Genomic DNA, 27,849 nt, shown 5'->3' with positions numbered 1-27,849 from the left:
TACCAAGTCGTGATCCTTCAAAGGGTCCTCTCAGATAAAAACATGACACCCCTTTTCTTCCGAGAGGAAATAGTCCTGCCCCCGGGGAGATAGTCTTTACAACGCTGTTCTTATAACGGGATGCCTTTGCCACGCAGTGCCTTTACCATGCATGGCTTAACCATGAATTTGCCTTTACCACACAGTGGTATGTGTGTGTGTGTGTGTGTATATATATATATATATATATATTTTCTAGCAAAGAGGCTTCAAAAATGAAGACGCCACACACCACTTGAAGATGATTACTTAACTTATTTATTTTCCTGTAGGTTCCCCACCTAGGCGTTTCGGACCTAGACGGTCCCTGGTCATGGTTAACAAACATTTATCCAGTATTATGGGTGTCTTTCATAGATTCACATGCCTGAATCATTCCCCGTCGTTGAGACGGGAGTCTCCGGTACATAGGAAAGTAATGTCCTATAGACATACATGGAGAAAAGTAGGCCTAAGGGCCTTGCCTTAGTAGCCTATCTATGTCCTTTTGTAAAAAAGGACCAAACTCCAGAAGGTAGCCAATCAGCTACCACCTCCCTCTAGAACCTTCCTATCAGGAGCCTCAGTCTCTCAGATTTTCTACCGCACGTTGTGCTAGGGAGTCTCCACCTGAGTTCTCCTCAGGTTTCCTAGTTTAATCTTTTCTTCTCAGAAATTGGATATTTCCTTCATAAATACACCATGGCTGATAAACAGAAGAAGGGTCTCTTCAGAGCTTGCTCTTCTTGTGGTAAGAAGAGGCTCCACGTCGATGAGTATGAAACCTGCTTATACTGTCTTTATCCAGACCATTCTCCTAAAGAGTGTAGAATTTGTAGAACACTCTACAAAAACACTAAAAGACAGAGATGGCCGGCTGTTCCTCTGGTTGAACAGACTGAAAACCAGAGACAACCTGGAGTCTTCAGAGGACGGTGAGATGGCTTCAGTTTCATCTAAATTATCCTTGAAGAGGCCAAGGATAGCTTCCCCTAGCCCTACAGACATTCCTCCTAAAAAGACTGCCAAAAAGTCTTCTGAGGCAAGATCTACAACGTCTGACAAGGAGGTTCCTGCCTTCAGGAAGCCTGCGCCGCTGTTGTCGACAACTATTTCGTCGACGTTTACCTCAGCGCTGAATAAGACTGTGTCTACAGTCTGTTTCTACATCGACGACGGTGTCGACGACGATGGCGTCGTCAGCATTCTCATCGACGACGACTACTCCATCGTCGACGGCGGGTAAGCCTGTGTCGTTGATTATCCTCATTACAAAGCCCTCGACGAAGATCCCGTCGACGTAGACGACGACAGCGTCGACGACGAAGCCAAAACCGTCGACGCAGTAGACGAAGACACCCGCGTCAACCGGCGTGCCATCGTCTAAGACACCGACGACGGTGAAGACATAGTTGACGACTAAGACCTCGTCGACGAGTGCACCATCAACGACTGTGCCGTCGACGAAGGTGCCGTCGACGAGGATACCGTCGGCAAACACCATTGACGACGAAGACATCGTCGACAAGCGCACCATCAACGACAGAACCGTCGACGACGCCATCGTCGACTCTATAGAAACAATCTGACTTGATTTCTCCATTGTCAGCTGCCAGTCAGCCGCCTCCGAAAAAGAGCACGAGACACCCAATAACCCCTGACTTAATGTCTCCAAGTAGGGTGCAAAAGTTACCCCCGTCACGTCTATTGCAGGACGAGGAATCAGACGAAGACCAGTACGGACAGGCCACCAGTCCTTCAGATCTCATAATAAAGTGCCAAAGCACCGATGAAGATGGCGATGAGGTGGTTTATACAGAAGAGACTGAACATTTGCATGTCCAGCGGACGTCACACCTATGGTATGCCTTCCGGGGTTCAGACTTACGGTTCTTGATCCAAGACTACAAGCAGCGCTTTCCTGAACCAACCACTGCCCCATCAATGGAAGTAAATCCAGCTACATCTGGACCGACACCATCCTCATGACCTAGACCATCACCTTTGGTGATCCGTCAGGAAAGAGAACCAGTGCACAATGTCCCGTCTTCTGACGAAGAACCAGAAGAGGGAGAGGTTCGGGACGACCAGTCCGACCATAGGGACGATGAGGACTACATCGCTCCATCTCCGGCCACACCTGAACCCATTACCTCGGACTCACTGCCCGTGGACATTGGCGGATTTCACAATTTAGTGGAGAGAGCGGCCACGAGATTCCATTTGACAATGGAATCCCATGAAACGGACTGCTTCCTATATGATTTAAAGACCCGGTTAGGAAAATAACCAGATCTATTCCTATCATTGGGCACATATGGGAACAGGGAAAACAGCTAATGCAAACACCAGCCTCGGTCTCTGCAGTGGTACCATGGCTGGACAAGAAGTATAAGGCACCAACAACAGCACCAGCCTGCCTTTCTGGGCATCCCTAGCCAGATTCTGTGGTTACCCAGGCAGCACAAAAGAACTTGTCCACCGGACAAGGAGGGCAGGAAGCTTGACAGTATTGGCAAACGCTTTTCCACCACGTCGGCCATGACTGTGAAAGTGGCTAATTCCATTGCGCTACTAGGCCGCTACAATAGGCAATTGTGGGAGGATATTGCCCCGTATCTGGCGGAACTACCAGATAATTTGAAAGAGGAAGTTCAATCACTCCTTAAGGAGGGCCAAACATCGGCATCGGAACTTATCGATTGTGCTGTAGATGTTGCAATGACCGGCTTCAGACAGCTAGCAGGGGCAGCGGTCTTGCGAAGGCAGGGGTGGCTTAAAGCTATATCCTTTCGCCAAGAGGTCCAAACTAAGGTACTGGACATGCCCTACGACGGCCAGAACCTTTTTGGGGAGAAAATCGATGAGGCCCTACAAACGATCAAAAAAGATACGGACACGGCACGAGCGCTGGGCACATTGCAGTTTAAGAACCAGTCCTTTCGAGGAAGATGGGGTAGAGGTCAATCCTCTTACAGAGGTTCTTATCAGAGCAAATCCTCAAACTCCTATAACCAAGGCCGATCGCAATATCAACAGCGACATCACCAACAAGGTCGCCAGACCTCGTATGGAAGGTCCAACTACAGGGGAAAAAACCACTGGCGGACGCCAATGACCTTTCCACAAGCCAGTCCGTCCACAATCTCATTTTTTCAAACTTGGAGGAAAACTGACACACTTCCTCGAAAATTGGAGATCAATTACAACGGATCGGTGGGTGCTCCATTTGATATAATTCGGACATTCGTTGGAATTCAATTAGATTCCCCCAACAACTCCTCCTCGCAAGCTTCAACACCGGCGTTTACGATTACTCCTTCAAGAGGTCTCTTCAATGGTAAAGAAAGGAGCGATAGAGCGAGTACCAACAGCTCACAGAGGAAAGGAATTATATTTCCGCTTCTTTCAAATACAAAAGAAAGGGAAGAAATGCAGGCCCATCCTAGACCTCAGGGCACTCAACACATTCTTGAAGAGTCAATCGTCCCGTATGGTGACTATCCAGGAGATCTTGGGGTCACTAGAGGAAGGAGACTTTATGACGTCTTTAGACCTGCAAGACGCATATTACCACATCCCTATTCACAAAGGCCACAGGAGATTCCTCAGATTTGCAGTGGCAGGTCGGCACTATCAAGTCTGTGTCCTCCCATTCGGCCTCAAGTCGGCACCCCGGATTTTCACCAAGTGCCTCTCTCCAGTGGCAGCCTTCCTACGACAGCAGGGACACCAATTCTTCCCATACCTGGACGACTGACTGGTAAAAGCACCATCTATAAAAGGCGCAGCCAAGTCCTCCAGCGCCTGTCTCAATTTTTTCCCGGAACCTGGTCTGACGCTCAATCACGAGAAGTCAACATTACAGCCATCCTGAGTTCTTAACCTTCTCGTGGCGACAGTGTATACGGAATGTTCAAAAGTATTCCCATCTCAGGAAAGGAAGCACAAGCTTATCACTCTGGCCACCGTAGTGGCCTCGAGAAAAACTTTGCTGGTCCGTACTTTCAAGTCCCTCCTGGGGATGATGTCCTCGTGTATCCTGCTTATTCCACACTGTCGGCTCAGAATGCGCCCTCTGCAGGAGGCCTTGACCAGGCAATGGACTCGAAGCACAGGCTCTTTCGAGGATCGCATTGTGATAACTCAGCAAATGACCAAGGCCTTGCTCTGGTGGAGGTCGCCCAAAAACCTCTCGCAAGGGCTACCATTCCTGCTGCCTGCAGCTCCACACGTGATAACTACGGATGCCTCCCTAGAGGGCTGGGGAGCGGTCCTTCAAGAGTTGCAGATCAGCGGCAAGTGGACGGACCAGGAAAAGCAGCTCCATATCAACATACTAGAGCTGCGGGCAGTTTTTCTATCTCTGCAGGCTTTCCTACCGCGCATCAAGAACTCCCCAGGGCTTGTCAGGACCGACTACACTAAGACAATGCACTTCTTGAACAAACAGGGAGGAACGCGTTCGCTCACATTATCTCGCGAATCGCAGAAAATCTGGAACTGGCTTGTGCTCCACAGTATCACACTGTCAGCTGAGTATGTCCCAGGCAAGGACAACGTCATAGCAGATGCTCTAAGCAGACATCCCACGAATGGGAGCTAGAACAAAAAGTGCTGGATCACATCTTTTCGGAATGGGGAAGACCGCAGATCGACCTTTTTGCCACCTGGGAGAACGCCAAATGCCGCAACTTCGCAAGCTGGCATCCCCAATTGCGGTCCCTCGGAAATGCATTTTCCATCGCATGGCGCAACGTGTTTGCGTACGCATTTCCGCCATTTCCCCTGATACCAAGAGTCCTCCGAAAAATTAAGACAGAGCCCTGCACCCTGATTCTGATTGCCCCGTTCTGGCCGAGGCAGCATTGGTTCACGGACCTCCATCGCCTCTCAGTCCAACCGCCAATCCGTCTGGGCCAACATCCGTCCCTGCTCACGATGTCCAACGGCCAAGTACAGCACCCAAATCTGAAATCTCTCAGATTATCGGATTGGCTCCTGAGTACCGAGAGTTCTGCCAACTAGACATTCCGCAGGAGTGCAAAGATGTCCTCGCAAGAGCAGAGAGCACAAACAAGACCTATTCGTTAAAATGGAAACACTTTTGCATTTGGTGTAAGGACAAAGGTCTACATCCCTTTCAGGCTACTCCGGAGCAGTTACTACCATATCTGCTAACACCTGGCACAGGCGGGACTTGCGCATGCCTCTATCAGAGTACATTTGGCAGCAATCTCTCGCTTTACAAGAACTTCAAAAGGACCCTCTCTCTGGTCACACAGTTTAATAAAACAATTCCTTAAGGGGCTTTACAGATCATTTCCTCGTTCACGGAGAGTTCCACCAACATGGCATCTCAATGTGATCCTCAACCAATTGATGAAACACCCTTTCGAGCCCATTCACAGGGCAGATGTCAAATACATCTCCTGGAAAACGGCCCTTCTATTGGCCCTGACCTCAGCAAAAAGGGTCAGCGAACTACAGGCTCTTTCCATACAAAATCCCTTCATGCAGTTCAAGGAAGACAGAGTGGTTTTAAGAACTAATCCTCGATTTATTCCGAAGGTCCTGTCGGACTTCCATTTAAATGAACCTCTAGTCCTCCGATCATTCTTCCCAAATACCAGCACTGCAGCTGAAAAATCCCTGCACTCTTTGGACCTGAAGAGGTGTCTTAAATTTTACCTCGACAAGACAAAACATTTTAGGAAAACGAACCAGCTTTTCATCGCTTTCAGTAGACCTAGAAAAGGCATGCCGCTTTCCAAGCAAAGTATTTCACGATGGATATCTTCGGCAATTGCCTTTTGCCACGACAAAGCCGGACGACCGTTGCAATCCAAAGATTCTACAAGAGCTGTGTCCACATCAGCAGCGCTCTTTGTTGGGGTGCCAATATTGGACATTTGCAGGGCAGCGACCTGGAAGTCGCCGCATACCTTCACCAGGCACTACTGCCTAGATACGGAACTGATGCAGGATGCAGCAGTGGGCCAGGCTGTGCTTCGCCATCTATTCCAGTGAGGTGAGCCTTCCTCCTTCCCGCCATCCTTCGCTGGCATGCACATTTATTTACTTATTTCTTGTTACTTGTTGATGGCTCTTAGTCGCATGATATGTATTATCTCAGACTGCTGTATGCTGTTCCATCAGAAATGTGCATAATGTATTGCTTGCTACTCTGATTCAGGCATGTGAATCTATGAAAGACACCCATAATACTGAATAAGAAATGCGTTACTTACCTGTAACTGCAGTTATACAGTATTGGTGTCTTTCATAGATTCACATGCAACCCTCCCGCCTCCCCTGGAAGGACTCACTTCTTTCTCTAACAAGTATTACGCCTACCTAGCTTGGTGCGTACGAAAATCTGAGAGACTGAGGCTCCTGACAGGAAGGTTCTAGAGGGAGGTGGTAGCTGATTGGCTACCTTCTGGAGTTTGGTCCTTTTTACAAAAGGACATAGATAGGCTACTAAGGCAAGGCCCTTAGGCCTACTTTTCTCTATGTATGTCTATAGGACATTACTTTTCTATGTACCGGAGACTCCCGTCTCGACGACGGGGAATGATTCAGGCATGTGAATCTATGAAAGACACCAATACTGGATAACTGCAGTTACAGGTAAGTAACGCATTTCTTCTTTCCCAAATCCTGGGCAGGAGCCACCCCGTGTTCATTCTGTATTTGTTTTAACACCTCTGGCAAGACTGACATACATGGAGTACCATGTGTAACGGTATAGGGGGCAGCAAAGCCTCTGCAGTCGCCTATTACGGGAACCATTCCATGGGGTAAGCACATAGTCAATATTCTGTGCTTGTCTTGTGGTCCCGAAAGGGAAAAAACTGCTTCAATTTGATCAATAATTTTTTTTGATGGTGATCCAAAAAGGAATGCCCTCATGATTTGCGGTAATTCTTGCCCAAAACTGAATGAGCAATCACAGAACTAATGGTTGCCTGCAACAGAACTTGCCATGCCAGGCTGGCCCTTGCAAGGATAGCCAGCAAGGTGCGCAAAACATATAGAGTTAAGCGTCTATTTAGTCTAACTAGACCAGTGTACAATTGTTGTAGCTCATTAACATTGAGATTCTGTAAATTAGGGAATAATGTATAATCCGCCATCGCCGGCCAGGTGGCACCCTCATTACTAAGGGGGCCCATGCGTGCAGGAGCAAGTACTTGTATAAGGGCGCCTCAGAACCAGTTTTAATGTTCCCAATCTGAAAGTGGAATGTGTAAGAGCAGATATGCTATAAATGCTTGTAGTGGATTAACATTTGTGCATTCATGAAGTGTGCCTGTATTAGCATCCACAGCTGGAAAATCGACCCAAGAATAAAAGAATTCTAAGTGATGGCCATCGTGGGCTTCAACCACGATGCTAGTCACTGCCTAGGCCAAGGCCATGCAAAGTTACATGTGCAAAGACTGCAGGTCAGCAATTGGCATACGCTGTGGCTGTGCCATTATTAAAATGTTAATGGAAACAAAGTGCAAATAGAAATGTGGGAAATCCTTTTAAAGGTTCACACTTGAATAACCGACAGAAAAAATGAGTACTTCCTAAAATACTGTGGAGGATATATCCCCCCCGACACCACTGATGTCTCCGGTGGTAGGTGTAAGTGTACTATGGGCACGCACAGGAGATCTACTGAATAAGTACCAGACCATTTTAGTGGTGTCATGTTGCTGGGATTCTGCTTGGAAGCAGAGCTGTTCCTTGGGAGAACAGGACGTCAGAATGTAGGGACTGAGTCTTTACCATGTCAGTACCTGTAGGCTCAAATCTGACTAGCACACAGTGCCTCACCTGAGCCCCATTCTCGTCCTGTTTTGCTTTTGGCTTGCTGCGATTTTGTTGTTTGTTGTTGTGCGTCCCAGCCCGGCTCTCCACCCCGCTCCCGCCTCCCCACCCCGCTCCCGCCTCCCAGCTGCTCCTCCCTCCCACAAAGTGTAGGCTCTACCCTTCCAGAACTAGCGCTGTGACCGTCCTGAGCTTCTCAGAAGCGGTCGCTCCCCTCGCTGCTCCCTGCTCAATCATCTGGTATTGTAACGCTTACTGCCAGACTGCTATCCATCACGCATTGCTTGCACTGTTTGAATATTGTGTTATCGTAGCGCTTACTGCCAGACTGCTATCTATCACGCATTGCTCGCACTGTTTGAATATTGTGTTATCGTAGCGCTTTACTGCTAGAACGTGCTAGACCTGCTAGACCGTGCTTTGTGTATTACTAGCTTTGCCTGCTCAGATTATTATTGCCTGACTGTGCTGCCCAGTTCATAGCGCTTAATAAGGTTGTGCCCCAATCTCATCCTGTTTCGCTTTTGGCTTGCTGCCATTTTGTTGTTTGTTGTTGTGCCTCCCAGCCCGGCTCTCCACCCCGCTCCCGCCTCCCAGCTGCTCCTCCCTCGCTCCGCCCCCCTCCACTATCCACTTCTGTCTGACACACTTGCGCGCAGCGTTCACGCGCAGCGGACGCGCCCTATGCACGCCGAAGGTGCGCCAAAGGTAAGCCCATTTACGCCTGGACCGCGCCCAGCGCCAGACCCCCTGGCCCTTGCAAAATCCACTCCACCCGCATAACGTACAACGCCGCTACCCTCTCTGCACTTAACCCCGGCCGACTCCCCAACTGCTACCAAGCCGCCCCAGGTCACACCCATGGATCTTTCACCTGCCACTCCTGCAAGTTCGACTGCATCAAGACCCACAGCAAATCAATCAATCAATCAATCAGTGACACTTATATAGCGCGCTAACTACCCGTAGGGTCTCAAGGCGCTGGGGGGGGGAGGGGGGCGGGTGCCGCTACTGCTCGAACAACCAGGTCTTCAGCTTCTTCCTGAAGGAGAGGTGGTCTTGGGTCAGGCGCAGGTCGGTCGGGAGGGAGTTCCAGGTCTTGGCGGCCAGGTAGGAGAAGGACCTTCCTCCCGTAGTCGCTCTTCGGATGCGGGGGACGGCGGCGAGGGCGTGGTTGGCTGATCGGAGGTGGCGATTGGGAGCGTAGAAGTTGATTCGGCTGTTGAGGTAGCTCGGGCCCTGGTCGTGTAGGGCTTTGTGTGCGTGGGTGAGGAGGCGGAAGGTGATTCTTTTGTTGACGGGGAGCCAGTGGAGGTCTCTCAGATGTCCGGTGATGTGGCTGGTTCGTGGGATGTCGAAATCAACAGACTCCAAACAGAGCTCCAACACTAACCACCTGAAGTGCATCCTGCTCAACACCCGCTCAGTCCACAGACACGCCATTGAACTTTGGAACCTACTCGACACCACATCGACGGACGTCGCCTTTCTTACAGAAACCTGGATGAATACCTCAACAACGCCCGACATCGCCATAGCCATCCCGGACGGCTACAAAATCATCTGAAAGGACCGCATTAAGCAAACAGGAGGAGGAATCGCCATCGTCCACAAGAACACAATCCACATCACAACCAGCTCCGATGACAACCTCACAACCGCCGAACACCTTCACTTCCAGATTCACACCGACCCTAAGACCACACTTGGAGGCACCCTCCTCTATAGACCACCCGGACCCTGCATACAATTCAGCGAAGACATCACTGACTTCATCAGCCCTCACGCCCTCCCCTCTGAGGACTACATTCTACAGGTAGACCTCAACTTCCACATGGAAAAGAACAACAGCAACACCACCACCCTCTTGGACAACCTCGCCAATCTCGGACTCAAACAACTTGTTGACACCCCCACCCCCTATGCCGGGCACACGCTCGACCCAATCTTCACCTCCAGCAAGCACATCTCCTTTAATCACACCACAGCTCTCCATTGGACGGACCACAGCTGCGTTCACTTCAACTTCAAAAAGACTACGACCCACAACCAATTCCACGGAGAAACAGGAACAAAATTACCACCGACTAGCTCTTCACATCGCTTCACCAAAACCCTCCTGCAAAATCGGACCCAAACCAAGCAGCCACCAACCTCACACAATGGATCACCCACAGCGCTGACGAATTAGCACCCTTGAAAAACCATCAAATCAAGCAAGGCAGCAAAAAAGCCCCCTGGTTTAATGATGACCTTAAGAAATCCAAGAAGATCTGCCGCACCCTCGAGAAAGCCTGGCGAAAAAACCCAACCACTGACAACCTGGCCACCTTCAAGATCGCCACCCGCAAACACCACCAAGTGATCCGATCCACAAAGAAATCATCATTCAAGGATCGACTCGACAACAACGCCCACAACAGCAAAGAACTATTCAACATCGTCAAAGAGTTTACCAACCCCACCGCCGGTACCGACGACATCACTCCCTCCCAAGACCTCTGCGACTCTCTAGCCTCGTTCTTCCACAACAAAATCGCTGACATACATAACAGCTTTGGAGACCAGTTCACCCCACCCACCTCCGAACTTGAACCCCCCTCCAACTACCTTCGCGCCTGGAACCCAATCACCACTGAAGACATCATCCGCCTGATGAACACCATTCACTCAGGGTCACCAACCGACCCATGTCCCCACCACATTTTCAACAAAGCAGACTCCATTATCGCACTCCATCTCCGAGACGTCATCAACTGCTCCCTCAACTCCGCTACCTTCCCGGAAAGCTAAAAACATGCCGAACTCAGCGCCCTCTTGAAGAAACCTACAGCAGACCCCACTGAACTCAAGAACTACCGCCCCATCTCGCTCCTCCCATTCCCTGCCAAAGTCATTGAGAAAGCCGTCAACAGTCAACTCGCCGCTTTCATCGAATCCAACAAATCCCTCAACCCTTCACAGTCCGGCTTCCGAGCCAAACACAGCACCGAGACCGCCCTCATCGCAGCAACAGACGACATTCGAACCCTACTGGACAACGGAGAAACAGCTGCCTTCATCCTACTTGACCTCTCCGCAGCCTTCGACACAGTATGTCATAGCACCCTTATACAACACCTCAGCAACGTCGGAATACAAGGAAAAGCATTGGACTGGATAATCTCGTTCCTCGCTGGAAGAACCCAGAGAGTCCGCCTCCCCCCTTTCAGATCAGAGGCCACCGAAGTCATCTGCGGCGTACCCCAAGGATCTTCACTCAGTCCCACCCTCTTCAACGTATACATGAGTCCCCTCGCATCCATTGCGCGCCAACACAACCTCAACATTATCTCCTACGCAGACGACACCCAGCTGATCCTCTCCCTCACCAAAGACCCAAACACTGCCAAAACCAACCTACACAAAGGGATGAAAGAAGTAGCTGAGTGGATGAAGAACAGCCGTCTAAAACTGAACTCAGACAAAACGGAAGTCCTCATCTTAGGATCATCCCCCTCCGCCTGGGACGACTCATGGTGGCCACTGGCCCTGGGAACCTCACCCATACCAATGGACCACGCACGTAACCTGGGCTTCATTCTGGACTCCTCCCTCACGATGACCAGACAAGTCAACGCCGTCTCGTCATCATGCTTCAACATCCTACGCATGCTCAAAAAAATCTTCAGTTGGATCCCCACCGAAACAAGAAAGACAGTCACCCATGCACTGGTCACAAGTCGACTGGACTACGGAAACACCCTTACGCCGGAACCACAGCCAAACTACAGAAAAAACTCCAACGCATCCAAAACGCCTCAGCCAGACTCATCCTTGACATTCCCCGCCAAGCTCACATTTCAGGTCACCTGAAAGACCTCCACTGGCTCCCCGTCAACAAGAGAATAACGTTCCGCCTTCTCACCCACGCACACAAAGCCCTCTACGACCTAGGACCCGAATACCTCCACACGCGCCTGTCCTTTTACACCCCCACCCGCCAACTTCGATCGTCCAATCAAGCCCTCTCCACAATTCCACGCATCCAAAGATCCACCATCGGGGGGGGGGGGAATCCTTCTCCTACTTAGCGGCCAAGACCTGGAATTCTCTCCCCACCCACCTCTGCCTTACACCGAACCCCCTCCTTCAGAAAACAACTAAAAACTTGGATATTTGATAAGTAAAGCTCCCTCAAGCGCCTTGAGACCCTCTGGGTGAGTAGTGCGCTATACAAATTTAAACTTGACTTGACTCCTAACCTTTCCAGAGTAACAAAGGATTTTGGCAAACCTTGAACATGAACCTCTAGTCCCCAAAGGAACCATGGAAACAGATCATCACCTTTCGTTTTCCCCTCATGCATGTCCATAGTAAACAAAGGAAAGGCACAAAAAAAGTTTACAATAAATATATTGAAACTACCATAGTCTATTTCGAAGCAGGTGTGCTGGGATAAGTAACCAAATACATATGAGCAATGTAATCAACATAACTAGCAGGCTGTATACATGAACAACCCAACCATGGCAACTAATATATCTATCTAGGTCTACCTTCACTATATGAGCCCAGGGATAGATTAGTGATATTAGTGATCTCTGGATAAGCAACGGACCCCATACCTGGTGTGTGTAGTTAGGTGGTGCGGAGTTCTCCTACCCCCGACGGGGGGAAAGAAACACTGCCGGAAAACTGCAGCTGTGTTACGGTGTTATGTCTAAAAACGTTAGGAAATGTTGCTGACTGGGCACAAGAAAACAGTACACCATTTTGTTTAACAGTGTGCGAAATGTTCAGACTGAATCCCAAGAGTTACTAAATAACAATTATTATGCGCAGCGTATTTCTAAGATAATTACACAAAAACAAATGCATTATGTGTGGCTTTTCAAAGCAAAGGGCGTTTCTCTTTTGGAAAGTAGCATTTCTAGTCGTTATCACTTCACTGAGGCATGTTAGTGAGCTCCTGGCACTAATTTTAGATGAACCTTCCTTCCAAATTGACCGAGATATAGTTGTACTTCACACCAACCCCAAATTTCTCCCAAAGGTGGTCTCTCGGTTCCACCATAATCAATCCATTGATCTTCTATTTTTTTTCCCTCAAACTGAGTCAGTTACTTAACGGACTTTACATACATTAGATGTTAAACAATCCACCTTTATTATGTTGACCGAACTAAAACTTTTAGGAAAACATAGCAATTTTTTGTTGCCTACTCCAGACCCCATAAATGCAAAGCCCTTTTTAAATCATGCATTGCTAGGTGGATTGTTAAATGCATACAACCTTGGTATGCGAAAGCCAAAAGAACATCAACTGTCCCTCCTAGAGCTCACTCCACTCGTAAAAAGGAGCCTCTATGGCTTTCCTTGGGAACATTCCTATACTGACATTTGTAAAGCAGCTACATGGTCCACCCCACATACTTTTACAAAACATTACTGTGTGGATATACTGGCACGACAAGTAAGCAAGCCAGTGTTGGCCAGGCAGTTTAAGTACACTTTTCAAACCATTTCAATTTCTGCAGGCTAACCACAGCTTTTTTAAGGGAGGACTGCTTTACAGTCGGTGCACAGCATGTGTATCTGCAGCCACACATGCCTTGAATGGCAAATGTTACTTACAGCCTTACATGCCAAGAACAGATGCTTACTGGATAAGTAATATTTTCCTTCAAGTGGATACTCTAACTGCAGATTCATCACTGCCCACCGCCTCATCACTGCCCTCCGCCTCCCTGTTGTGTGGAATAGTCACTTCCATAAAAAAATACCAAACTTGAAGATGTGCACACACTTCTGATTACTGTTGGATGCCACACTAGAAAGTGCAGACGGCATCAAGAAAGAAGCTGACATTGACATAAAAGGAGTGCCACTTCTATGCAACTCCATTGTTACTTTCAGGGCAGAATTAAGTTAGTGTGGAGCTGCATGGCGCTACCTAGCAGTGTACGGGAGCAGTGTGGTTTAAATCTTCCAGATCCAGTCTGCCGCCTAGGGATATTCTAAAGGTGAGGAATCTGTGATTAAATGGTGTATCCAAAATGTTGCGAAAAGTAAGTAACTTGTTTTTCTTGCAAGTCCATGTGTCACCTAAGAAGTCTGTATTACTCCTCCCCATCATAAAGTATTTAAGTATAACAACTAAATCGCCATACCTACGTGCCCACAGTGCCCACCTAACATATACTGCCCAACTGGGCCTGCTGTTTACAATCACCACAGCGTTCACACCCATTCCCTGATTGATAGATTAACATAGGGGGGGTGTTTAAGGGTATCAAGCATGCCTACTTTAAGGGTTGAAGACCAGTCTTATCTTATAAGTAAAAGACTCAAACAAATCATTTGAAATTGAGTATTAGACTGTTATCCTGACTGGCCTGATGCCGAGAAGACATTTAAATGATCTGTAACTCAATTCTAGCGTATTATGCCTCTGTGGGAAAGAACTAGAGGAACAAACACTCCTCAACCCAGTTAGGCCTTTACCTTATACTCAGTGAAACTAATAAAAAAAGAGAATGTTCCTTGATAAAAATCTGCATACCCGAAAGGTTCTCTTCTATTGTGAAGTGAAAACCCCAATTGAGGTCTGTGGTAGTATAGATGATCACTGAGATTATTTCAGTTGCACTTGGCAATTTTTCACCATCTTTAGAATTATTTTTCCTCACAATAACATTTCAACTGCTTGGTGCAAATGAGGTTCATTTCATTGTGGTGTTTCTTTTTGTGGACTGAAACAGTCTAGTAGCAGTAAGATTAACAATAATGAAGTTCATATGTCTTTGTTCATGTGTGTGCTTTCCCTTTCTTTGTAGTGATAAACAATTCCCTGCATTTGGATTTGGTGCTCAGGTCCCTCCAAACTGGCAGGTAACATATTTTCTAGTCCTCCCTAAAACTTCTAAATGTACTTATTTTTTTCTTGATATTTGATATTTTTTTTTTATAGGTATCGCATGAATTTGCCCTGAACTTTAATTCAACTAACCCCTATTGTCTTGGTAAGTAGTAGAATCTGATTTCTTTTCCTAAGTGAGTAGTTCAGATTGTGTAGCCGTATTGCTGCATGTACATGTTGCTTGCATGTGACTGAGGATTGGCCACCTCCCAGGTTATCAGGAGACCGTCCCGCCCTCACTATTCTAACTGAGAATGTCTAGCCACTCACTCTGCCATCTTGCACTGGGACAGACGGTGAGAGATGCACCTGTACTCATAATAGGTGCCCAGTGACCTCATTACGCCCCATAGGCCAACCTCAGCAAGGAATCTAGGCCATTGTCATTACTTGCTCTACAAATGTGGTGTTCTCCATCATTGACCATACATACCCTCCCTATGCCGCCTCTTCATTCCGATGACCTATGATCCCTTGCTATTTCAATTTCCCTCATTACACACTTTTAATATTGCTCCTTCCTGAGTAATCCACTCCACCATTTGTAACCTTTCTTCCTTCTGCTTTTCTTAGCATTTCCCTGTCTCTCAAATTGCCCACCTCACCTGCCCTCATCTTAACCTGCTTTTTCTTCCAACTACTATGTTACCATTTCTGCTCCCACATCCAACTTATCGCCTCAACTTTATCATGTTACCTCTATCCTCTTACCTCTGTTCACCCTCATAGAAAATACCATGCCTCCCTTCTCCCTCCTGGCTCTCTTCACCCTTGTCTGCGGGATCCCACCTAGGACGTTTAACTTGCCTAAACCCCCAGAAACTTTCATTCCAAAAGCCTGCTTTCCAGTTTGCTCTACTCAAATTAAAAGAAGTTTAATTTGGGGCATTGAAGCACACCATAAGAACAATCCTAAAATACCATGATGGACAAAAATGCAGGGACATTTTGTTGTGTAAGTCAAATGTGCAAATTGTCAGAGGGCGTTGTTTTTTTCTTTGAGTTTTATATAGCTCCACTAGACCCGAGACTGCGGGTATCAGAGCGTTTTACATAGCATCAGTTTTGTTACAGAAGAACACATTTTTGTTAGGCACGGGGGGAGATAAGTGTGGAAATCTGTGGTTATCTGTGCTTAATCTGTTTTTTGCTCCAAATAAAATCACAGGGATAGTTTTCCTGTGCTTTTAAAGACATTTGTGTTTATTTCCCTACTTATTCCTTCATATAGTCAAATATTCCTCCCTTCTTTCTTGCTCCTAACGCCTTTCATTAGGTCCTTTCTTTAAATGTATTCTTCCAAGTAACTTCATTATTTCACCTCCCTCCCTGATTTCACAGTAGTCAAACCCCTCTTTTCAGCAGTCTAGTCCACACCATGACAAGCAAGTAAATGGATAGAGATATGTTTGCACTGCATTATGATTTGATTGTAGTAGATAAAACGTTGTTGGTAGGCATTTAACACACTTTCCTGCTCTTATAATTAGATGATTGTCCAAGATCAGCTGAATAATGATTTTCAACGTAGCAAATGTGCAAACAAAATATTTATTTATTGTGGAGTGCTTGGTGCTCTGTTATTGCAGGCCTACATTCCACTGAATGGTTCTTTTACTCAAGATAACAAGAAAGAACTGGGCTAATAAATGTTTTTTACTGTCTGATCTGGGCCTATTCCTTGTCCACCTGGTCAAAAGGGAGAGGACTGCTATGAAATTCATATTAATAGTGGGATCCATAGGGACTTCGGTGACAGCAAAGTGTTCTACTGTATGAAGAAGCAGGTGAAGTAGTAAAGAAACCTGCAGGATACATTGGATAATTTGTCTGCACAGATCACACCGTGAATGAAGTTTAGTTAAGGGAATTTGTGTTTATTTGAAACCCAGCACAAGTACATTATAGTATTAATTTTTATGAATCGTGCACATATTTCTTTATTTGCATGCATTGTGGCACTGTGTTCATGCTGAGAATGTGTGAGAATTGCACAAGGCACTTAACCTTTGGGTTCTTTGCAGCATGCAATGTTCTAGGGCATTTTCCATCGTGCAGTAAAAGCAGTAAAGAAAAGGCACTGCTCAGAATTTTTCTATCACATGTAATCCCAGTGGTTTGTACAAGTGAGGTTGCGAAGTGTTAAGCCTTGTTTCAGCAAGCTTCATTTTGACTTGGAGAAAGTAGGAATAAGAGCTGAACTTGGTGATCCTGGAGCTGTTTAATGAATGTCTTTAATGTGCAGGCTCTGAAGGGTCTTTTGAATCTGCTTTTCTTGAAATTTCGCTGTCTGCTGCAAATACTAGGAAACACAGAACAGTGAAAGAATCTTCGTGTTTCTAAGATGTATTGTCATATCATATATTGACTCTTACGTTTTCAGAGTACTTTTAGTTGATGGGCTAGAAGCAATATAATTTCAGCAATACTTGTGCATAAATCCCGTCAAGCCTGTGCATGGGCATTGAAGATATTCATTAAATAGCTTCTGATGATGCTGTGAGGCCTTGTGGCTCATATAGGCATGCTTTTCTGATAGATACATCTGCCAGTGGATTCCTCACCTTGTGAATATCCCCTTGCATCAGCAACATTCGGAAATTCTTTTTGTAGCTTCGTGCCGACGTTGTCGACGTCATAGAGGCACGGCATCGCGCGCGACTCCGCTGACGTCACCGACACCATAATAGTCCCACGCTGGCGTGGTGACATTAGTTCCCTTTTTTCCGCGTCGTCAACGGTTTCGGGAAATCTCTGTAGCTGTTGGTAACTTTGTTACTGTTTTCTCGATTTTCCTGCTTTGCATCTCTAGCGATGTCGACTAAGAAGACGGGTTCAAGCCTTGTAGATAGTGTGGCAAAATGATGTCAATCACGGACCCGCACGAGGATTGTATCTGGTGTTTGAGTTCGGACCATGATGTCGACTGCTGCTCTTCATGTAGAAAAATGAACCCGAAGGCGCTTCGTGATAGGGAGACCAAGCTTCTGATGGCGAAGTTGAGAGGTAGTAAAGAAAAGAAGACTTCGAGATCACGTTCGAGAAGGGCGAGGTAGAGGTCGCGATCAAGACCCCGTACGTCGCCTTCGAAGTCTTCATCCGATCATGCTTCGAAGTCTTAGAAGAAACATAAGAAACGAAGGCATGAGTCTCGACATCACTCCGGTAAGGATTCGGACTCGAGACCGAAGTCGCCTAAGAGGAAGCATGGAAAGGATTTTATTTCTCCATCACCGGAAGTCTTGTATCCAGAAGGTGAGCCTTTGGAGTTGCGGGCTCATTCACCGACTCCTGTTCCGAATCCATCTCCGGCACCGTCCTAGGCTCGAGAGGATGAAGAGGTCCCTTTGGATGAGGGTTCAGTACCTGTGGAAGAAGAGGCAAATCCGGAACCTCTGAAGAGTCAGTCTGAGGGTTCTCACCCTCCTTTCCCGGCCGCAGGTCAAGACCCTTCGGCATTTTTAAATGCTATATAAGGTGTCTTTTTGCAGAGCATGCTACCCCTCTGGTGCACCTTCGGGTCCTATGGGTACTCTGGCTTTTAATTTAGGAGTTCCCCACTCCTAAGCTCCAGCTCCTTTTATGCCGGCTCCGACGCCGCCTTAGCAGTACTCGGCTCCGCCGAGGTCGTCGACACTGATACCGAAGTCGCCTGCCCCGGGTCAACCTCGTGAACAGCGCCCTGGGCCTACAGATTCGATCCCGACGTCGATTCCGGCTCAGTCGGAGTCGTTCACGGATCCAGCGGCGCGGCTGTTGAAGGAGAGATCTAGGAGGGATGCTCAACGCCTCATGGAAGAACAAAGATATAGGGAGGCTGAGGCTGAGATGGAAGAAGGTGAGCTTCAGGATGATTGTTTTGAAGATCTAGCAGAGGCTAGTGGTCTGGAGTTTTCTCCTGAATGGGAGCTGCCATATGTGTCTGATGCCCCTTCAAAGGATGTTAGGCCATACCACATGGTCATGAGGAAGGCTGCATAACTTTTGAATTTAACTTTGCCTACGGTCGAATTTAAATCTAATTTTCTGACTGAGGTTCTCCATTCCCCAAGTTCTGAAATTGAGCCGTTGCTCCCTTTTAATGAGGCTTTAACTGAGCCTATTTTTGAAGTTTGGAACAAGCCTCTAACAGCTCCTGCAGTGTCTAAAAGTGTTTCAAGGAGGTATAGAGTTGCACCTGGGGACCCTGAATTTTTAACGTTGCATCCTTTGCCTGAAAGTCTGGTCATTCAGGCAGCCTGTTCTAAAAAGACTTTGGGCGCATTCCCTCAAGTGCCTTGGGAAAAGGAAGCCAAGAAACAGGACCAGACTGCGAAGAAGTCCTTTTCTTCAGCAAGTATGGCTTTAAAGTCAACTAATGCCACTTGCCTTATGGGGAGATACATTCATGCCCTTATGGATTTGCTGCGTCTGTTTGTTCCTAAAATTCCTGATGACAACAGGAAGGATTTTGAGGAAGTGTTGACTGATGCACAGGCGGCTGCACGCCAGGTGATCCAGAGTGGGCTGGACACTGCTGCTTCGGTTGCTCGCATCATGGGAACCGCTGTTGCCTCTAGAAGATCTGCCTGGCTGAAGTCATCTGACTTTTCGGCAGACGTTCAGGCTGCATTATTGGATATGCCTTTTGACGGTGTTGGACTTTTGGAAAAAAAGCTGACGCAGCCTTAGAAAGATTTAAGGACAGTAAGGCTACTGACAAATCTTTGGGGCTGCAGACCAGGGATTCATCTATCAAAAGGTATAGAGGGTTTGGACCTTCTTCTTTTCGCCCCTACCGGCAAGGGCAACAGCAGCAATAGCAGCAGCAGCAAAATCCCCTGTACAGGTTTTACAGGGGTAAGCAAAGAGCTCGTCCTAGAGGACGTCAAGCCTCCTCCTCCTCCACCTATTCCAACCCCCCAGCCACAGAAAAGCAACCCTAGATCCGCCATTCAGGATCATGCAGGTCCTGTAGGGGGTCGGCTTACCTATTTTCTACGGGATTGGGAATAGTTACATCAGATCTTTGGGTTCTCAATCTCGTAGAAAATGGGAATGCTCTTCCCTTTCGGGAATTCCCTCCAAATTACCTTCCTTGCCAAGGTTTTTGCACGAAGGAACACCTGTTACTCCTGCAGGAGGAAGTCCAGACACTGTTAATAAAGGGTGCGATAGAGTTGGTTCCAGAGCAAGAAAGGGGTCAGGGATGCTACTCCCGGTATTTCCTGATACCCAAGAAGGATGGCAGGCTTCGTCCAATCCTGTATCTCAGGATCTTGAACCTTTACCTGAAACAGGAGAAGTTCAAGATGCTCACCCTTGCACAGGTTCTTCAGGCGCTGATGGAAGAAGACTGGATGGTGTCAATAGATCTGCAGGATGCATATTTTCACATCCCTATCCTGCAGTCGCACAGGAAGTATCTCCGTTTTACGGTGGGTTCACAGCACTACCAGTTGGTGGTCCTACCGTTTGATCTTACTACTGTGCCTCGAGTTTTCACCTAGGTGATGGCTGTGGTGGCGGCGCATCTCAGAAGATCGGGGATACCGGTATTCCCGTATCTGGACAATTGGCTGATCAAAGCAGAGTCTCCAGAGATAGTGCTCAATCATCTGCAAGAAACAACTCCGTTTTTACACTGGTTCGGTTTTTCGATAAATGTACCCAAATCTCACCTGGTGCCCTCCCAGCGCAACCTGTTCATAGGTGCGGTACTGGACACAACTGTGTGTCGGGCATTCCCTCCACCTCAAAGGATTCGCGACATACAGGAGATGATTCCTTTATTTCACAATGGAGTGGTCGTTCCAGTCCTGAAGGTCCTTCACCTGCTTGGTCTGATGGCTTCCTGCATTCTGTTGGTCAACCATGCACGCTGGCACATGAGGGCGCTCCAGTAGTGCCTCCGCAGGCAGCACAACGGAGATCTCAGGGAGTCTGTGAGGATCTCCAGAGAAACTGCAGCGGATCTGACTTGGTGGGGAGTGGAAGGCAACCTGTCTCAAGGAATGCCTTTTCAGCTGCCTCCATCGGTGGCCACAGTGATAACGGATGCATCCACTCTAGGGTGGAGTGCTCATCTGGGGGATCTGGTAGTCACGGGTCTTTCGTCTCCAGAGGAAAGGTTGCTTCACATCAACCTTTTGGAATTGCGGGCGATACGTTTGGCATTCAAGGCCTTCCTCCCTTCCCTTTCCGGTCGGTCGATTCAGGTCCTGACAGACAACACCACCGCGATGTGGTATTTCAACAAGCAGGGAGGAGTAGAGTCGCAGTGTCTCTGCAGAGAGGCTCTGCGTCTCTGGTCCTGGGTTCAGGACCATCAGATTTGTCTGATGGCAAATCATCTGGCCGGGGTTCTGAACGTGCGTGCAGACAGTCTGTCAGCAGTTCTCGGCTGACCACGAGTGGAGGCTTCATCCGGAGGTGGTTCGTCACGTCTTTCAGACGTGGGGGACTCCTTGGGTGGACCTGTTCGCCACTCGCGAGAATGCTCACTGCCTGTCATTCTGCAGCCTCCAGTATCCGATGCAGGGAGCCTTGGGGGACACCTTTCAGTTGAGTTGGGACTCATGGTGCCTTTACGCGTTTCCTCCCATACCCTTGATTCCTCAGGTTCTGAGGAAGATTCGCCAAGACCGGGCCCAAGTTATATTGGTCGTCCCGGATTGGCCAAGATGGGTGTGGTACACAGATCTTCTCCACCTCTCCTCGTGCCCGCCGCTCCGTCTCCCTTTCAGGGCAGGTTCTACACCCCCACCTCCAGACCTTACACCTTCATGCCTGGAGATTGAACCAGGCAACCTGAATTCCTTTTCTCTCCCACACGATGTGGTGGATGTCATTCTTTCGGCCAGGCGTGACTCCATTAAATCTGTCTATTCGTACAGGTGGTCTTAATTTGTCTCTTGTTGTGGAGAGAAATCTGTTGACCCTTTGAAGGCTCGTTTGTCTGATATACTACAGTTTGCTCTTTCTTTGGTGCAGCAAGGGTTTGCTGTGGCTACAGTCAATGGTTATCTTTCGGCATTGTCGGCATTTCTCAGTTTGCCGTATCAGCCGTCAAATCTCCTGTGGTCTTAAGTTTTCTGAAGGGTCTCACTAATAAATTCCCTCCTACTCCCTTTATTGTGCCTCAATGGGACTTAAATCTTGTCTTAACCTACTTGACGGGTTCTCCCTTTGAACCCTTGCACAAGTGTCCCATGAGACTTTTGTCTTTTAAGACTGTCTTCCTGGTCGCAATTACCTCGGCAAGGAGGATAAGTGAGCTTCGAGCTCTTAGTTCAAAGCCCCCATTCTTGACCATTCATGCTGAACGAATGGTTCTTAGGACCAGGGCTGCTTTTCTGCCTAAGGTGGTAACTCCCTTCCATCTAGGACAGTCTATTACCCTTCCTACCTTCTATCCTCCCCCTCACCCTTCCAAGGAGGAGGAGAGACTACACCGTCTGGACCCTAAGAGGGCGGTGAGCTTTTATCTCGATAGGACTAAAGACTATTGTGTGGATGACCAGCTCTTTGTTGGATTTACTGGCAGCAAGAAAGGAAGAGCGGTGCACAAGCGCACTCTTTCAAGATGGATTATTCTATGCACCAAGATCTGCTACTCCTTGGCGGGTAAGGACCCTCCAGAGGCTATAAGAGCTCACTCTACTAGAGCAAAGTCTTCCACCTCTGCTTTGTCTAGAGGTGTGCCTGTTGAGGATATTTGCAGAGCTGCGACTTGGGCCTCCCTCCACACTTTTGCAAAGCATTACTGCTTGGATGCTGAGGTGAGGAGGGACGGCCACTTTGAGCGCTCTGTCCTCCAGGATTTTCTGGTATAGGAGAGTGGACACCCTCCTCCGGGAGTGGGGACTGCTGTGGGACTCTATTCACAAGGTGAGCAATCCACTGGAAGATGTATCTATCAGAAGAACAAGTTACTTACCTTCGGTAACGCCTTGTCTGGTAGATACAGTATCTGCCTGTGGATTCCTCACTGACCCACCTGCCTCCCCGTTGTCCACTCTTCTATACCAGAGTTACTGTAATGTAATGTAAATATATTTTATTGTCAAAGGAATGTGTTATTTCAATTGCTTTCCTACATTTGCTTCACACAGTGTGTTATCTTGACATTTGTGTACTGTGTATATTTCTACTGTCCTTGGTCCATCCGTGTGCCTCGAAGGCACGGAAAAAAGGGCGGAACGGATGTGATCACGCCGGCGTGGGCCTATTATGGTGTCGGTGACGTCAGCGGAGTCGCGCGCGATGCCGTGTCTCTGACGTCGTCGGCCCGAAGCTACAAAAAATTTCCGAATGTTGCTGACGCAAGTGGATATTCACAAGGTGAGGAATCCACAGGCCGATACTGTATCTACCAGAAAAAGCGTTACCGAAGGTAAGTAACTTGTTCTTCAGATCAACATGAAGTAAACCAGGGAACAGGAGTGGTGGGTGCATTGTTTTATGGGAATTAATTGATTCATGAGGTATCCACATGTACAATGATCTTTATTACCACAATATTGATACCAGAGTTTGAGAAAGCGAAGCTCTCAGTGAAAGAGGATGATATCAAGCACCTGCCGCTTGCCCTGGGTTGAGACACTGCTCAAATTTAGCTGCAAATCTTGCGGGCCGCTACATGCTTCAGCTAGGCTCACAAAACAGGAGTGAAGTAGTTTCTAGGAATCCAGGAACCTTGCGAATAATCACAAGGGCATAATAAGTAGCTGACCATGGCCTGAATAGGTCATAGAGGGAGCAACGAAAGAGCTTAGAAGTAAGACTGAAGTTAAAGAAAAATTGTAATACAGACTGGTACCAAACTAATCACTGGGGCGTTATAGTAATAGCCAAATTAAGGACAAAAAACTGTTCAATCACAACAAAGTCCATCCAGATGGGTCAAGATTCTTTCTTTCGTCCATAAACAAACGAGAAGACGTAGAGGTGAGTCTTCAAAAAACCTTTATGTTCGAGGCATATGAGCTGCAGATTACACACTATGCATAGATGGCCACCTAGTGTTGGGTCTGGATGTTTGCAGTTTGTTTTGTTGTAGAAAAGTCTTTCGGAGTCACGGGATAGGTGACTCCTCCTTAGGATGATACTGCCCATGGGCATCGGCTCCATCCCCAGATACTTTTTTTCCGCCACCGGGCTCGGATGTGTTTCCAGAGCTCCATGTTGGAACCGATTTCCTTCGGCGCGCAATCCTCACCAAACTACAAAACTTAGTTTCGAACGCTTTCCAGTTGACGCTAATCTTCACACATCGAGGATCTCGATTCCGGTCGTCGTCGACGGCCTTCGGGCCTATCTAGGCCTCAACTCCAGCTCATGGAAACGACGCCATTTAAGAAGTGTCCTCAATGTGGGTCGAAGTTTCCCCACACCGACCTGCATGAGGTGTGTAACGTCTGTGTCTCACCGTAGCACGAGGCGAAAGACTGTTCAGCTTGTGCCTCTTTCCGCTCCAAAAAGACTATCCAGGAGCCTCTTTCCGCTCCAAAAAGACTATCCAGGACCGAAGAGCGAGGAGAACAATGGCTCAAAGATCTTCAGCTCTTATTCCGGACGACATCTTCGAGGAAGGCGTCAACGTCCTAGAACAGCACAACAGCAGCTTCGAGGCAGAAGATTCCGATGTCGAGGACATCACTCCAGCGCAGCGGGTCGTAAGTAAGACCGTCGACCCCGACCCCTCCTCGACACAGAAGGCCCCGGTCACACCCTCTCCCTCCAGCTCGGGTGCACACCGACAAACTGCTTCTACTGCCCCACCTTCGAGCCCGGCTAAGAAGCTAACCAAGCCTTCAGGCGACTCGAGCTCGAGTCGACCTTCACACGGTGCCGGCGCGCACACACCAGCACCGAAAAAGACAACGGCCTCGACAGCCAAGCCCTCTTTTGGCCCTTAAGCTTTTTTCGGTTCTGAGTTTTTAAAGGTGCCGAAGGAGTGGTGGTGTGCTTCGGCGCCGAAACCCAGACTGGAACCAAGCAAGCCCACTTCGGATTCCAAGACACCACCGGAACCGAAAAAATCATCGGATCCGAAAAGATCGGATCCAAAAACTGTGCCGGAACTGAAAAAACACTCTGAACCGAAAAAAACTTCAGGGCCGAAAAAGAGGGCTGCCTCCCCAGTGAAAGACATTGCCAAGAAACCAAAACTGGCTATCTCGGTGCACAAGACTCCCTCCTCAACAAATGATCAACCCCCTGCTGTGGATTTATCCTGCCCAGACCCTGCTCAAAAGACTATGGCGAAAGGACCCAGTCACTGGACACTTATTTTTGGCTCCAAAAAGCGACCACCGGACACACCAGCTTTAGCTCCGCATTCAAAGAAGGACATGGCTACCTCTCCCTTAAGACCGCCTTCCCCTTCTCCCTCGCCTGTACCATCACTACCACCACATCATTCTCCAGCATCCCCTATTACACCACACAGGGATGATAGCTCTGACGATATGGGGGGGGGGGGGGGGGGGGTAACACACCTGATCCAGCAACGCCCACAGTATCCCCAGACCCGTGGGACAATTATACCACCCCAGATGTCCCAAATGTCCCTCAGGATGACATATACCCTTCAAGGCCTTCCCCACCAGAAGACACTATAGGGTTTATTGAATTAATTCACAGGGCTGCACATTATCATGGGGTAGATATTTATACAGACCCTGTTGAGGAAGACTTCCTGATGGATCATTCGATAATTCACAAAGGTCTTCATCCATCTTGCCCATGCTCAAAGGAGTGATCAAGCATGCTCCTGAAGTCTTCAAAGACCCAGTCAGAACTCGGGTCATTAACGCTCGGATAGAGAAAAAATATATAGCTGCCCCATCAGACCCAGCATATATAAAAGGCCCAGTACCACTAGACTCACTTGTAGTTTCCAACACACGCAAGAGAGCAAACTCGCAAACATCCGGTGAGGCTGCACCACCAGACAAAGAGTCTAAGCTACTTGACGCATCGGGCAAAAGAACAGCGTCCCAAGCAGCAAACATGTGGCATATCGCCAATACACAGGCACTGTTAGCCAGATAGGACAGGGCACATTCCGATGAGCTAGAGTCACTTATGAGACACCTCCCTGACAAGTACGAGGATAGAGCAAACAAGCTCATCCAGGAGGGTAAGAACATCACAAACACCTCCATTAGGTGTGCCCTTGACGCAGCAGACACGGCCTCTAGGGCAGTTAACACCAGTGTCCTGCTACACAGACACGCCTGGCTGCGCATATCAGGGTTCAAACCCGAGGTACAAAGCACCATTCCTAACCAACCCTATGACGAACAACACCTATTTGGACCCGAGGTAGATGTATCAGAGAAAATGAAGAAAGATACAGACACCGCCAAATCTATGGGAGCCCTGCAGTCGCAGGCTCCCAGACGTACATTCTGTCGCTCAAACTATCGAGGTGCCACCAGGGGATACACCTCAGACACCGCTACTACCTCGTACAAAGCCCTTAGACAGTCTACCTACAGTAAAGGCTACTAAAGGGGTGGGTACAGGGGTAACAATAACAAAGACCGAGGCAAAAATAACAACTCACGCTCTGCCTCTACCCCTGCCCAATGACTCCCTTCCCCTTCCCTCGTCTCATTCCAATCCTGTCGGGGGAAGACTTCAACAGTACCTGCCAGCCTGGGAAAACATCACAACAGACAGGTGGGTGCTCCAAATAATCCAATCAGGTTATTGTCTGGAACTAACTTCTACCCCCCCCCCCCCCCCCCCCCCCCCCCCCCCCCCCCCCCCAAGATGCCACCCAAGCAACGTCCAATGTCACAGGAACACTTTGTGTTGCTCAGACAGGAGGTAATATCTCTCCTGCAGAAAAGTGCAATAGAAATAGTTCTAGAGCATCAGAAAAAACAGAGGAGTATATTCCCTATATTTCCTAATACCAAAGAAGGAAGGATCTCTAAAACCCATCCTAGACCTCAGACCTCTAAAGCTCTACATACAGTCGGATCATTTTCATTTGGTCACACTACAACAGGTCCTCCCGTTACTGGTGCTAAACGACTTCCTTGTCACTCTAGATCTCAAGGACGCCTACTTCCATATTCCCATCCACGCAGCACACAGAAAATATCTCAGATTTGTGCTAGACAGACAACACTACCAGTTCAAAGTGCTCCCGTTCGGGGTCACAGCAGCGCCAAGGGTGTTTACCAAATGCCTAGCAGTAGTAGCAGCACATCTAAGAAGACCACACATTCACGTCTTCCCATATCTAGACTGGCTCATAAAAGCCAGCTCATACAGACAGTGTGTGCAAAACACTCAAGCTACTATTCAACTGCTTCACAAATTGGGATTCACAGTAAATGACGTCAAATCGCATCTGCAACCCTCGCACATACAACAATATCTCAGCGCTACAATAAACACCCAATTAACACTAGCTTATCCATCTCCAGCCAGGATAGCAAGTGTACAAAATTCAAACCACAACACTCGCTACCAGCTCGAGTGTTCATGCAACTCATAGGAATGATGGCATCTTGCATATCTGAAGTACCTCACGCAAGATTGCAAATGCGTCCACTTCAGGAGTGCCTAGCACGCCAATGGAATCAGGCTCAAGGTCACTTAACAGACCTAGTGTTGGTAGACGGTCGGACTCATCGTTCTCTGCAATGGTGGAACACCAAAAACCTTTCCAAGGGACGATTGTTTCTAGAGCCAATTCCCCAAGTAGTCATGACAGCAGACTCATCGCTCTCCGGCTGGGGAGCCCATCTCCTGCATCACACCATGCAGGGCAGGTTGACACCGCAACAAAAGTTACTCCATATCAATCAGTTGGAGTTGCTAGCTGTGTTTCTAGCTCTGAAAGCATTTCAAACCCAAGTGTCAGGCAAAGCTGTCTTTGTCCGCACAGACAATATCACAGCTATGTACTACATAAACAAACAATGGGGGACACACTCTCTGCAGCTCTGTTAGCACAGCAGATATGGGGATGGGCATACCGCTTAAAATCTTACTCTTAGCCCAACACGTCCCATGAGTACAAAACACTATCGCAGATCTGAAAGTCGACAAACACAGCAGATCCACGAGTGGGAACTTCATCCGCAAGTTCTTCATCCGTT

General features: G+C 48.1%; 1 protein-coding gene across 16 annotated transcripts in view; it reads left to right on the top strand.

The window, feature by feature from the left end:
- The window catches only part of CPNE1 (copine 1), a 662,572-nt gene that overhangs the window by 458,204 nt on the left and 176,519 nt on the right, over positions 1-27,849 (top strand). For all 16 annotated transcript variants that reach the window (XM_086932333.1, XM_086932339.1, XM_086932337.1 and 13 more), the window contains 2 exons: positions 14,661-14,715; positions 14,795-14,846. In XM_086932333.1, the coding sequence (XP_086788459.1) occupies positions 14,661-14,715; positions 14,795-14,846 (107 nt within the window). The remainder of the gene's footprint in view (positions 1-14,660; positions 14,716-14,794; positions 14,847-27,849) is intronic.

The sequence above is a fragment of the Lissotriton vulgaris genome, chromosome 7 (genome assembly GCF_964263255.1).
Source record: "Lissotriton vulgaris chromosome 7, aLisVul1.2, whole genome shotgun sequence".
Taxonomy (NCBI): domain Eukaryota; kingdom Metazoa; phylum Chordata; class Amphibia; order Caudata; family Salamandridae; genus Lissotriton; species Lissotriton vulgaris.
This window is presented reverse-complemented; position numbering and strand designations above follow the sequence as displayed.